Consider the following 14,626-nt stretch of genomic DNA (forward strand, 5'->3'; position numbering starts at 1 on the left):
GCTAATACTCAGTATTACTGTGCTCATGTGCCTTTCCAAGGGTAGTGCACTAGTGCACAAGGGTGGGAGTCAGAGATTTTCTTGTCTTCTGCTTTGTCACTTGGCGCATCGCTGCTGGCACGCTGCTGGGGAATCAGTGTGCATGAAGRACCACACAATGGGCACGATGGACCATTCCAAACAGAAAGGAAAATGCYCTGAGATTCTCTTTGGCTTTGCCACTGCATAGCCTTGGGCAAGCTGCTTACCTTCTCATAAAATGAAAATAATTCTCTGCATTCTTTTATACCGTTCTTTGAAATCCTTAGCTGAAAAACACTACAGAGCTGCTGCATGCCATTAACTACATGCACCTATGTGCGTCTGCTCTACTGCTGGCCTGTAAGCAACAAGCTGTTGTTAATGAGCCAGCTAGATCATGAAGAGGAGCCTGAACAGAAAATCATACCAGGCTCTTCTAATCCAGGCTTTGTACTTGGACTTGTGCCTGGGTGCTCTTATCAGGAGATGTTCCATGACTGTTTTGCTGACTGCTAACGGTTTACTGCTTCCAAATACCAAAGACTTTTTAGGCTTATTCAAAACAAAACTTCTTGGCAGAACTCATTTGGCTGCCAAGCCCCAGCTTCTATCCATATGAAATGTAGGGGGAGGTAAGCACAGACCTTTCGGGAAGCTGGCTGGAAGAGGGAGGTGATGTTTCTTATTTGGAGAGCTGAGTTTTGATCTGGGAGACCTAGTTCCTTCAACAGAAATTCATGTTCAGCTCTGCACATGACAGCCAAACTGTGGCAGGCATGTCCCAACATTTCTTTCTCCTCTCTTTCCTGTGTAGATCGAGGAGGGAGGTAAAGCGGACTCCCTGCCTTCCAAGCTGCAGGCTGGTGACGAGGTGGTGAACATCAACGAAGTGGAACTGAGCAGCTCCAGGAGAGAGGCCATCTCCCTGGTTAAAGGGTCCTACAAGAAACTGAAGCTAGTTGTCCGCAGGTAGGCAAGATGCAACACTCCCTTGCTCCCTCTTAGCCTGTAGAATGTCACAGCCCCCCTCACATATCCTTCTGAAAGCCTATGACTTGGCCTCATCTAATGTTGGCAAGTAGCCTTGTTTTAAGCACACAAGCATAAGCCCAAGGGCAAACGTTTGTTCCTTTCAACCAACATTTCAATGATTCCTTTGTACTGCAAGGTCCAAGCATGTGAAATATTTATCTGACTCTCTTCCACTGCTCCCCTGCCACATGACGATCCAGGATTCATATTCAGTGATTTACAGGCAGCCCGTTCTTCCTTACAAGGGTTTGGGGCTCCCTGTGAGAGTGTGGCAGTTCTGTGCGTAGCTCCTACCTCACTGTTGGGTTTTATCACTGTCACTCTGACAGCAGAAGGATTCCCACTGGCCTCAACAGGGTTTGGAGCCATTTTATTCTCTGTAGTTGAGTGACAGAGTGACCATGCGGACAGAGAGCAGTCTGATCAATACTGGCCTTGGGGTGCGATCTCGGGGAAGAGCAGCCACTTCACCTGCATCTCTTGAGCAGCAGCCTCTGCGCTCGCACTGAGAGTGTGACCTGTGGTGCATTCTGTGTGTCCCCTCGCCAAGGTGCTCGAAGCCCTTCGTGCACATTTAAAGCTCAGCRGAAATGCACCTTGTAAACGGTAGTGAGTAATGAGGCCAGCATGCTGGGTCTCAGGCAGTGTATTGAGMTTGACTCAGCTATGCAAATTGTGCCCGTCTCCTTTGGAGACACGCATGATAAAGAAATACGTTTGTCTTAGGGACAGGCCACAGAGCTTTAATCTTAATGCAGATTTTGAATCAGAGGTGTCTGCACCTGGAATTTCAAGGTTTTTGTAAGACCTTAATAGGGAGGCTTCTTGTATATTTTCTACTRTCGGTATGTCCAAACACTTTTTTCTGTGCCAGTTAGATGATAGCTAGTATCACCTTATGGAGTGCCCTGTCCTGAATTTCCACACTGAACCAGAGTGGAATCTGGGTCAAGATCAGCATAGCTGAGGAGCTGTTGCTAGCCAAGCAAAAGGCACCAGCTTGAGCCATTAAGTTGGAACAACTGGCTAACATCTGAGCGGTGATGTTCAAGTTGGGCAGGCATGAACAGCTCGGGCACCATCCTGCTTTCTCAGTTATATTTCATGCTCCTGCTGGCTACATTATGTTGCTTACCTAAAGTATCATTAGGTATTACAATGACCTTATGACAAATTCTGGATATTCATATATGGAACTGGTAGATGGTTTGTGTAGCCAGTAATTTTGAGTGTTTTCCAAAAATAAATCTCTTTTATTTAAGACCCATGTGAATTGTAACCTAACTGTACTGATTGAACAAAATGTTGAATTCAACCTAAAATAGGAAAATTGTGAAAATACAACCCTTCATCACATTTTAATTTCATTTTGCTGAGATGATCTAGTAAAATATCTGGTTTCGTTTGGCCTAAAGTGAAAAATGTCTTCAGGGTTGATCTATCCACCTAAAAGAGAAAAGAAAAGGAAAAAGCAATGGAAAGGCAAGAAAAATTAAGTATGCAAAGCCTGGAGTCCTACTGCAATCGTTTCATCCCCAGATTTTTCTTTCTGTCCACTCCACTTAGGTATTTTCATTAGCAGCATTTCTCTGGTGGGATCTAAAACCTCTGCTTGTGTTGTGGAAAGCCCTTTAGCATCCTGCAGACTAGAACAAATACATTGGGCAAATGAGGCCCTGTGTGTCTCAAACAATACCAGAAGTGGATGAGTGCTTTCCCTCTCTATATATATACATACACACATACATGTATGTACACACATGTGCACGTATATGTATATATGTGTATACATATATATCTGTTTACACACAGAAGTGATTTACTCAAGGTCGGCAGTGTCAGAGCCAGGCAAAAACTCAGCAGTTCCTAATATTTCTCTGAGAGATGCCTGAATTGCTGGGCCACATCTGTCACAAAGCTTTGAGGCCTCTTTTTTCAAGTTGAAAGAGAAATTGAGGCACTTTCTCATTTCCTTGGCTGGTTTTTCATCTGCAGTAGGAATCAAGCAGAGCGATCTAAATGCACATTGATCACATTGTTCTTGTGAAAGTTGATGAGTTATTGAAAGCGGAGGTGATCCAGCTCCGAAAAAATTAACTGTTAGCCAGCAGTGTCCTGTATTCCAAAATTACACTTCAGAGTGTAACATAATAGTTTCTCTCTCCATTATTTTTAAGTTCCCAAGGCCTTTTTACCCTTTCTTCTCTTTTTTAATGGGCATGGAAGGGTATTTCATGTTTTTCTGGGGGGAATGCCATGGTGAACTTGAAGAAAATTGCTTTAGAGCCTGTCATGGTTTCATTTCATCACCACTAGAAGATCAAGCACACTAACTCTAAGGGGTATTTTATTTGCATACTATCTCCTTGCCAAGGTACTTCAAGCCCTTGGTGCACATTTAAAGCTCTGTGACAATCCATGCACTTACAGCTGAAAGATTACAGTTAAGAGCTGAGAGCCCAACCCTCAGTTCAGGTAATTTGACACAGTCCCAGCTGGCCTTGCAGTGCTGGCGCGGGCTGAGGAAGTAGCAACAGAACAGAAATGTGAGGTCCTGGCTGCTTTGCGGGCAGTGGGTCAGAAGTTGTCCGAATTCTTCCGGTCCCCAGAGGTGGCACGACTCAGCTCTCTGGCCGGCTGGTGGCAAGGTAGAAGACAAAGATTTTGTCTCCAGTCCAATGGGGAAAGAGGGTAGGAGGGGATTAAAGAAGGACCCCAAGGGGTATGGTGGGAAAGAGGAAAGCAATGAAGGGAAAGTGAATTTCTACATTAAAAAAAAAAAAAAGCTTCCAACAATATGGAGTGAAATGCAGCAAGATAAAAAAACAGACTAATTAAGGAAAACATCTCAATACACAGCCTGAGCTACGTGGAGCCTTCTTCTCAGGTAAGGGGATGCTGCTGGGGAGGCTGGTATCTATGTGATGAAATACAAACAAACGTTTGTAAACCAAATTCTGAGATAAAGCTACAGTGCCGAGGATATGCAGATTGTCTTTACCCCAGACCTAATGAGTTTAGCCATTAAGCCTGGCAAAGAAAGCCCTAGTGTGCTTCCCAGCTGGGGTTGTTCGTTATGTTACACGGACAAGAAGATGGTGTTTTGCAGTGCTCCATCAGCTGAAAGTAAAATGTTTTTGGAGTGCCTAAGAAGTTGATTTTTGTAAATTGGTCATAATGAGTTAATTCAAGTGGATCAGGGATGCTTGCTACAAACACCAGCTGTCTGAAAACTCACTGAACAGTCATTTAAATTTTAGGATGAGTTTTCAGTGATTTCAGTGTTCATGAAAGCGTTTGCCTGGGAAGTGACAAAAACTCACACTGCCATGGACTTTACCCCTTAAAAGTCACATGCAAATAATAGCAAAGTCTGCTTGGTGGCTGTGGTTTTGGTTTGTTCCAATGCATATTCAAGGTCAGCATGCTTTTGAAGGTTGGTTTGTTTGTTTTTCATATTAAAAGCTCAGGAGCTCTCTATAGCAGTATGATGATGCCATCAAAAATTATAGCGCAGAGAAAGCTGATATTTTATTCAGACATTTTATACAAAGAACATCAAATAGAGGGTCTACAGAATGTATTTGACCTTCTCCATATATTTGCATGGCCCCCATAGCATACTCAGATTTTTGTTTCATCTCAATTTTTATATCAGGATAAAGGTAAGTTTATAGTACCCACGGCAGTAGAGTAAGTAAGTCTGAGCTGTTGAAAGATGAATTGATACTTTCTGTATTGAAAGTCAATCAATTAGCAGAGAAGTGAGTAATGTAAATGCATAAATATATCTGTGACTCAAAAAAGGGCTGTGGAAAGGGTGACTAAAATCTGCCACTCTCAACTATAGAAAATAAGCCTGTAATCTCACTGTTGATTGTTGAATTTCTTTCTTATGGGGATAGTAACAAAACGCAATTCTGCTGCAGTTGTGCGATCTGGAAAATCAGTTGTGGCAAAACCCTTTTGATTAGGCTCCCTTAAACATCCTTGTGTCAGTATGTGTTAGTGGGACTCAGCTACTCCATCGCTAAAATGAAAGCCTGTGCAACCAGCACTGCCAGCTGTAGTTTTCCCAGGGGTATAAAACTGCTTGCCTTGATTTGCTCAATGTCAACCGTTTACAGTTTCGCTGTGTGTTATATGGTCATCASATATATTGGTGGCCAGAGCTGGGCTGCTTTTGATTCCTATTTGAGCACATCCAGCTTCTTGGATTGTTATGAAAATGATTATTTTTGTTTTTATACAGTTTTGCAATGTAAAGGTCAACAGACTGGGCAGGCGTGGATTGGCATATGTGGAGCTGTCACATACTGAAGGAAATTAAAGTTAAGCAGTCAGAATAACTGTATTTCAGATGAGCTGCATCGCTTCCCATGAGCTGGGAAGGAGCCTTTTGTGCTAGTCTCTTTGCAAAGTTGCAATTTCTCATCTGGAGAGCTAACAACCTTAACAGCCAGAGAAGGTATAATTGGTCCCATTTACAGGTGAGAAACTGAGGCAGAGAATGACCGAATGATTTGCCTGAGACTGCCAGGTCTCTGCAGGAGTGGGAAGTGAAACCTTCTGTCAAATCCTGTGCCTAATCCCTAAAGCCCATCCTTATTTGGGAGACATCTGTTAATAAATGATTTTTCAAGGATGCTCCCTCGTTGCATTTGCTTTGTCTCACCCTCAGCTCTGGAGTCCTCCATAGCAGTTTGCAAGGGTGTTCAGCCTGCTGCGCTTCCATAACAGGGCTGCATGTATCTAACTTGTCTAAAAGTCTTTTCCTGAAGCCCATTCCTTCCTTTCAGCCCATTTCTTGTTTTCTCCCTATAGCCGTTAGGCCCATTTATTTCAAGGGCGCCAGAGTAAGAACTACTTTGCGTGTCAGGGAGTTACAGAGTCTTATCAAGTGTATCGTAGGTGCGCTTTCCACTCTCTGCTAAATCGAGTTATTTCCTGCCCCACATGCCCAGCCGCCAGGATCTCTTGTGTGCTTGCGCCTGGCAGTGGTGGATTCAGTTTGGTGGTCTAGTCTAGACCTTTTCCTGCCATCTGCTTCTTAACATGCTTAGCATTGCGCAAGAAAATTACCTTCTTTCTCCTTCCCTTTCCTCCCTTTTTAATGCAGGGCTTTGCAGAGCTTTTAATTTTGTCGAAGGAGGCTTGCCTACCGTCCACAGCAAACTACCTTAGGAAAAGGTTTTTTGATACCCAGTTGATCTTTAACTAGATGGAGGAGGCTGAGTGTTTGACAGCTAAAGCTACAAGCCCTAAAAATAAGGCTCAGTTGTTTAACTGTGAAAGATGAATTTCACTGCCGTGCAAGGAAGACGGTTCCTGTTATTTTTTCCAGCTTTGTTTCTTCCGTCACTTCTTCTCCAGCTGCAGCATTTGAGTAGGGCACAATTGAAAAAGACCCAGACCTTTTTTGTCATTTCAGTTGAATCCAATTGTGTTGCCCATGCTTACACCGGCTGAAGATAAGGCTCAAAATGCGTGCATTGCCTTGTCTGCATTACCACGACCACAGTGGCCTACAGCAGTTGCCAAAAATAGACTTTTCCACAGGTCACTAAACAAGAATGGCTGTCAGAGCGTCACACTGTTTACACAGTTTTACATTCAACATGTTCATAACAGCAGCAATTAGATCACTGAGGCATGATGGCAAATGTAGCCGTTCTGTGAATATCATGCTGAAGGCAACCAGAGTCRCAGGGACAACAGCTCCCAGGCAGCCTTTCTGACACGGCCACTGTTGAACTACGGCCTCTTACAAGCCATTCCTGGGAGTTGCTGTGGCGTTCACTGTTGCCTGGCGCGGGGAGGGCTGAGGTGAAAACATGAAGTCAGTGTTGCTGAGACGTCCAGACATAGTGAAATGAGCTTTCCACGGGCTGTTCGGTCCACATTCTTGGTGTGAGTGTAAACCAGCACAGCTCCGTTGACTTGAATGGACTTCAAATGAGTTACCTCAGGGCAGAATTTGGCCCTTTGGTTCTTTATTCTGGGACCTAGCATCAGTCTTGGTTAATGAGTGAAAAGCTCTATTAAAAGTTTGCTGGTGGAACAGCAAGACTTATCTGGGGAGAATTACCCATGTTTTAGGCCCTTACTCTGTACGCTCTGACATGCAGGAGTCCTGCAGAGCTCTTCGAGGGTTTTGCTCTTAGCGTGCAGGCCAGCACGTAGTCTCTGACCTGTGATGTGAGGGGCTTTGWTGGTGACACTTGCATTTACAGAGCTGAGTCTGCATGAAACATAAATCTTGGAAGAGCAGCATCCTAAAGCAAAACCTATTGATAATTTCCAAGGTGTGTGTGCAACGTGTGTCTCTTCACATGTATCCTATCTCAGGGATATGAGCTGCCACAGGAAGCCCGTTCAGGTGTTATTTATGTAATGTATATAATATTATATCAAAGATGAAACACATTGAATTCCTGTAGCATATAGTTGCCCTAACATCTCGTTGCACTCTCGAGGCTCAGCGTAGGACCCAGTGGCACACAAGCATAGCGCTTCTGAGCTGCCTGCAGTAAAAGCCACCCATCAGCTTTGTTCTTCTCCAGGACAGCCCCTGAGTGACTCCTCTGCTAATGCAAATCAGCAACCGCTTGAATGGGGAGTTGGTGCCATGGGCTTGGCGCTAGCTTTCACTTCTGAGATAGATACTGCAATTAAAGTGCTTGGCTGCCGCTGCTCCTGATGCCTGCTAACAGCTTTACCTACCCCAAGGGTCTGCATTTGCCCCGTTCTCATAGTACACTTTATGTAGAGCGAAAGACATTTGACTGTATCATCTCTTGCTTTCTGGGGCAGCTCTCCAGTGAGATCTAAGTAAACATGGAGATTTTCAGTGTTAATGGTAAGTAGCTTGTGTCTGTCCCAAACTTAGTGGTGCCTGCAATTAGGCTGGGAATGGCTCCCTCAATATGTGATTAACTGAAGTGATCAAAAGCTGTACTTAGCTGRCCGAAGGGACAGTGAGCATGTTGACAGCCAATGGCTTTTTCACAAATTGTACTAGAATTCCAATCCCTCCTCTCTCTAGAGGGAGAACATGTTTTTTTATAGACTGATTCAGACCTTACTCAGCTCTCTGTTTAGTTTATCTTTCAGCTGTTCAGGGCTGGAAGATAAACTGGAAGGCTGAAGTGAATGCAAAATGAATTTCTGGACAATTTGAAATACAGAAACAGGCAATCCGAGAAATTTCAAACTTCTCAACCGAGGCAAATTGTTCTTTAATTTCAGCCAAGTGATGATAGTTTACACAGCTGAGAATCTGCCTTTGTGAAGCCRGTAGAAGGTTAACACAGGAACAGCAGAATGCCAGTGTAATGCAATGGGTATGGCATATTGTTATAATAGGAATTGTACGCGCCATGCCATAGATATATGTATGAAATCTAGAACGCGTGCAAGTTTGGCATGCACAGTTAGTGTTACTACAGTTAGTATTATTTCACTGCGTCACAGCAGTACACATAGGTCAGGGTAACATTGTACTAGGCACTGCACATTCATAGAACCAAAAGATGCTCTAAACCTGAAGGATTTAAACATGACTTTGTAATTAAAACCATACTCAGAAGTAATCTGTCACAGTGAACTGGTTTTCCTGAACAATCTCAGGTAAAACCACTTTGCCGTTTCTACAATTCTCTGTTCTTTTTGTACCACCAAAAGCTATTTTTTGAATACTCCAGATTATTTTTAAGATGTCTGTTAAAGATTTCTTTCTACATTTTTCCCGAGTAGATCCAGGCACCATAGCAGTTCTGAGTCAATGGTATTGTTTGTAAGGAACAATACCTGTAGAAGTGATGTAGGGAAAAAAATCACTGTTAAAGTTTGAGGTCTCAGGGTCTTACTCAGAAGCAAACAACACATAAGGCAGGTGGAAAATTGTGTAATTAGCAGAGGAAGGAAAAATTTTAGGTGAATTGATTTGTAAAGAGAAAAGCAGGTCTGTGATTCTGGGGATACCTAAAACTTTGGAGTAAGTGCTGTGAAAGAGATTAGGGGGCAAGTGACATGGAGAAAGATATGCCAAATCCCTTTGCTAAGTAGCTGGTTCCATACATTGCATGGAGTGCACCTGAGCAGTGAAATCTGAATTCTTTTGCTGCAGTATGCTACCTGGCATTGCCTGCCTCGGACACTTGCACAGAGAAAAGTTAGTGCTTATTTGAGGAATGGAACTAAATGTTTTGGGTTACTGTCCTAGGCCTAATCCGCTTGACTGTGCTGTCATTAGAAAAAAGCATTGTTCTGGGCAAAAGATAATTTTATGTGACTGAAAGTTAGGTCATGGAGATTGGATCTATAATGTTTATACTTGATTTCCTCATATGGTTTTAAAGAGTTGCCATTATGAAGTGTTTCATGTTTTAGTTTGAAGTGGTCTTAGATACTAGAAGGTAAAGTAATCCTGCTTTTTTAAGGCAAGTATGTCTTTGTGATGCAGGGGAATTAAATATATTTATTTATATAAACAACATATACATATATATGTGTGTCGGTATGTGTGTGTCTACATGTATAATTTTATTACCATGTTTTTCTGCATCCTTTTATTTTATATTCAGCTTTGAAGCCATATTCTAGAACTTTAAGTTCATATTCTTGCTTTTCCTGTCCAGCTACTTTGTTTTCAGTTCTGTAGAGTCATTTACTGTGCTTTTTCTTAGCTTATAAGGCTCAATGTGTTTCCTTTTATGGCTTAATAAGAAGAAATGAACTCTAGCTTATGCAGTTCACTCAGCAGTCTGATATGAGGGCTGTGGTGCTTGGCTGATTGCGTGTTTAGTAGCAGTGCAATCAGCTCATTTGTTCTCCTCTTCTGGCATATCATAAATGTGAACACAGTTCATCTCCTTTAGTTAATAAGTGCTGAAAAAGGTAATTGTTAATGACATGCTAAGAAGGGTGTAACACAGGGACAGAAATACTCTTATTCTCCCGAAAGTGATATTTCATATTTTTGCAAAGAATCGTATTACCTGTAGGTAAGGGGAGATTCCTCTTCCATATTTCTTTCTCAGTTACTGTTAGTGTTACAGTAATGTCCCAGCATTACGATAGGCCCCAGYGGGAACTGAGATCATGCTGGGAGAGGCACGGTACACGTATATGTTCAGTGAGAAGCTATTTCTCTCTCCAAGAGCCTTGAGGCTAACAATACAAATCAGATAAAGGAGGGATTGGGGTAGAAAACATTATTCTTATTTTCCTGTTGTGCTGAAAACTGTACGAAAGGAAAAGATTAAGCTTATCCTTGGCTATAACTTTAATCTGCACGTTCATTTTTGTACTTCACTACAGATTCCCCATGCGACGTGGGTCACATGGTTTATTCTCTTGACACATCTGTGTCCCCATCCCCCCTTGCTGAGCAGTGATACTCTGGGGAGATGCTGGGAGGAGAAGCATTTCACAGCGCTCAGATGTGGTGACAAGCAGGCGTGTCAGTGGGAAGCTGCCTAATTCAGGACTGAGAGCCCAGGCAGGGCTGCACCCTTGCAAACACCAGCCCTGTGGCAGACGCTGACCTGCTGCTGAGTACCGGGATCGCCTCATGCTTACGCAGTCCCTGAGCTGCAAACTGCTGGGGGCCAGGAGGGTATTTGGCGTAAGGGTATATTTGTGCTGTTCTCCTCCTCCTCTCAAGGCTCCTGGTTGCTGGCAGGGAGAAGATGCTGGGCTACATGGGCCTTCGCTCTGCCCCAGCAAGGGCCAGCTGTACGWTCTCAGACAAATCTGGTCCTAAGCACCTCACTCAAAGACCTCTGTGGCAAAATCAGGAATTAAACCCAGACATCCTGAATACCTAGACCTGTGCCATAGTTACAAAGTTGTTCTTCTTTCAGCAACAAATTGCTATAGCTCAGGATTTTAAAAAAAAGGGGAGGGGGRAGTCTTCCACTCTGCCTGATAAATGACCACATCGAAGTAGGAAAGTGTGGGAGGAAGATGTCAGTAAGGCTCCTCCTTAGAACCGATTCAAGCCCACGGAAATCAGTGAAAAGATTCCCACGGACTCAAAAAGGCTTTGGCTCAGAGCCTCACTGAGCAGTGATTTCCCTCATTGACCGGGAGAAAATGAGCTGTTCCTAGAGAGAGGGGAAGCTGCTGGCATTTTTACAAAAAGCCAAGTGCCAGCACGATTCTTCAAAGAACTCTTTGGACTAATCCTTTCCTCTTATGACACTAGTGTAATTTTGTGTTGTATCTGACAGAGTGCCAAAAAATTACCTCAAATAATTCTAAGTTTTGTGAATGAAATTAATTAGAATAGGGCTTGCCTCAACTCCCCACTCTTTAGTACTGCAGCAGCATATTTCCAGAGAGCTGCTATCCAGTGTGGTTATTTTTTCTTCAGTGATGATGACTGAGGAACTGTAGAAAGGAAGGGTTGGTGCACATGGAAGTTTTAAGACTGACAGCTTGAGAGACCAAAGCTGGCATTAACAGTGTTTGAGGACTGAGGGTGGTCTTGTGACTAGCACTGTTGTAGGTTTGGTTGTGGACTCCACAGCTTTCTGGTGCGCCCTTGGTAATGTCTTCTTCTYGTCTCTTGGCTCCCTGTCTGCCAGGCGTCACGAATGCTCTGCTGCCCCACCTCCCCCATTGTGTAAGGTCTTTGGGCAGGGGATTTGCTTTTACTGGGCATCTTTCTAACATCCTAACAAAATGAGTCTTGATTTGGATTCTTAAGTGATTGCTAGAAATAACAAGATGGGTCCTCAGTGGATGTAAATGGGTCTGACTGCCAAAACCCATCAGGGTCCTGACACATTGTTTGTGCAGCTTCTCCAAGGTCTGTACAACACGTTTCTTGGTAAGTAGATGCTTTAAAATTTGTTTATGTGTAGGATCAAACTGGTAAGTCTCTAACTATCTCAAGTATCTGTATTTTCATTAGAGATGTTTTCTATGCAGTCATCAAAATGGTTGCAATTCCTGTCTCATTAGGAAAGACCAGTAATAAACATGGAGCAGACAGCTGAGGGAAGAACAGAACATAATTTTGAAATCATTGGCAACAGGCTTCCTGTCTTGGATATAATTAGCTGTAACTTAGGGCTGTCAGGCTTTTAAGGAATTTCCCACGGTGTCTGGTTAATGTGGAGAAGTAGATCTAGATATGACTTCTGAAAAAAGATTTAGGCCACAGCGTGGACAGTGTGAAAATGCCTTTGCTTTCTAAAATCAGATGCCAGCCACCATAATGTGTTATCCTGTATAGGGCCTGAAAGACTGACCCCTCATACAAGACTGTATTAGAAACACAGCAATTTCTAGCCACTGCCACTCTGCGGTAGCTGCTCAGTGCCACCAAGTGCTTCTGGAGTAGTTTGCCTTCTTCAGGCAATAGTCAAACTGTCAGCAAGAAACACTGGAGAAGCTGGGAAATCTCTGTGAGTGCTGTACAAAGTGCCCTTTAGGGTGTGAATCTCCCTCTTTTGGAATTTCCTGAGGATTAAGTTGGAGCTGGATCGGGATGCGATAGTATGAAAATCTGAACAACCAAGCCTGTGTTCCTGGGCTGGTCTGTGCCTCCTGTCTGTACCTGCGCCTGTGCCTGGCCTGACCCTTAGTCCAAAGGGCAAATACCTGGACTTGAGTGAGGTGCTGGTTGCCTGCACAGGTGCAAAGGGCTGCAGGATGACAGCTTCAAAGGGCAGCTGCAGGGGGAGCACTGGGAATAACTGGATTTCATCATCTTTATTGTAACGGTGCTCTAGTTGCATTGCTTTAATTTCAAGAGTCAACTATAAATATGATTGTTTTACAAGGGGTTTTCAGTTGCGTGACATTGATATGTCCTGATGTATACATATTCTTAGCTTGGTTAACCATTTATTTTGCTCAGCTATCCTAATTACCCTTGAATATAAAACAATTTCTCCAGTACTTTCCATCACTTCGTGCTTGAGTCAAGGTTTCCTTTGGAAGGGAGATGAGGTCAGAAAAGGCTAATGAAAGCTAACGTAATCCTAGATTTACTTCAGTAAAACAGATGTTGGTGTGAAGCGGTCACTGTATCTACCTTCCTTTTTTTAATGAATGGGCTTGTATGGGTCACCCATATCCCATGGTGTTGTTTCTCCCTTGTGGCTGCATAAATGGAATATCTCAGTCAAAAGAATAATGAAGAACAGAAAGTGCACAGACAGTATCGAATGATCTTTTATATGCACAGGTCTTCTCGTTTGTAGCCAAAAGGCAGCCTAACTCACTCGCACAAATGCAGGTGGACAGAGAGTAGTTGTGTGTGTGAGCGTGGACAAAACATTGGCGACATCAATAGCTCTGGAATAAGGAACAATTTTTTCAAAAACTCCTCAACTTTCTGCCRGTTTTCACTTTGGCATTAGAAGGGAGACAGGGTTGGTCTTTGTTACATGTATGTAAATCATTTTCATGGAGGTTATACCTGCGTAAATAGACCAGAACTTACTTTTTTCTGTTCAAAAGTATGCCTACGCTAATTAAAATCAGTAATTTTGGTTAAAAAAATCATGTTTCAGAAGCTGGAAAGAGCCAGGCACCTCAGCTCGCAGTTACCTCTCCAGTCTTCTGTTTACCAGGCTTTTAAAAATGCCTGCTGCTCTGAGGTGAACTCAGGAGAGGAGAGGGGAGGTGGGAAGCCCCTCCAGCATGCCGGTGTTTTGCCTGGAGAACTGGCTTCAGTGGCTCAGGGCCTGGTGCTTTGGTGCAGGAGAAGAGGCAGTGGGAGCCACAGAGCTGCCGGGTGGGCAGAAGGGAACCATCGCAGGGGTCATTTGCAGCCCCTGAACCTGCGGTTGAATTACTGTGCCCCAACCCATGGGCTAGTGAGCAGCCGAGACCAATGGTCCTGCTACGCCTCTCCTCCATCACGAGTCTTTATCCCCACTCCTCACTCCCAGTTATTTTTTCCAGATGAAATTTGGGTGGTGAATTTCAGAAGAATCAGTAAATAAATTCTGGGTGACTGAAAACACTTCTTTATTAAATACAGTTTCTTTTTTCCTCCCTCTCCCTAAAGCCTAATATTAATTATAACAGAGGGCCAGCCACCCGTCTGCTGGAGCAGGAATACGTGAGGGTCATGAGAGAGCTGACTGGCACTTTCATTCAGCAAATTTCCCCTTTCCTCACGGTCTCTGCTCCTGTCTGTCAGGCCTGCTGACGACTGCTTGGTAGGAGGGCAGTAATCTGAGCTGCCTCCACTGAACAAACCTCCTGCTTTTTACTGCCAGATTAGTGCTGAGGTGCCTCTGCGCACAGCACCTGTATCTGCGACTTGTTATCTTAATCGCTGTGCTCCCGTTTCTCCGCTTCCCGAGGCGGTGCTGTCATTCCCTCCTCAGAGGACCGCGCTCGCCAAGTGGCAGGCTGCCCCCGCCGCGAGGATGGGAATACCTGAGACTCGCTCTGGTATCTCGTAAGGTAAGCGGCCTCTCGATGGCTACAGCAAAGCAAGCTGGGCACGGCTCTGTGCCTGCGGCAGCAGGCGGAGCTCGGGGCAGGGCTTTGGGAGAGGGGGAACAAGCGTCGTGTGGAGCCTGCTGGTCCTAAGTGGTGGGGG

General features: G+C 44.0%; 1 protein-coding gene across 1 annotated transcript in view; it reads left to right on the forward strand.

Annotated features, from left to right (window-relative positions):
- The window catches only part of SHROOM3 (shroom family member 3), a 162,665-nt gene that overhangs the window by 49,367 nt on the left and 98,672 nt on the right, over positions 1–14,626 (forward strand). The window contains exon 2 of the mRNA XM_026090140.1: positions 836–990. Within this exon, the coding sequence (XP_025945925.1) occupies positions 836–990 (155 nt within the window). The remainder of the gene's footprint in view (positions 1–835; positions 991–14,626) is intronic.

The sequence above is a fragment of the Apteryx rowi genome, unplaced genomic scaffold (genome assembly GCF_003343035.1).
Source record: "Apteryx rowi isolate R43461 unplaced genomic scaffold, aptRow1 scaffold_85, whole genome shotgun sequence".
Classification (NCBI taxonomy): domain Eukaryota; kingdom Metazoa; phylum Chordata; class Aves; order Apterygiformes; family Apterygidae; genus Apteryx; species Apteryx rowi.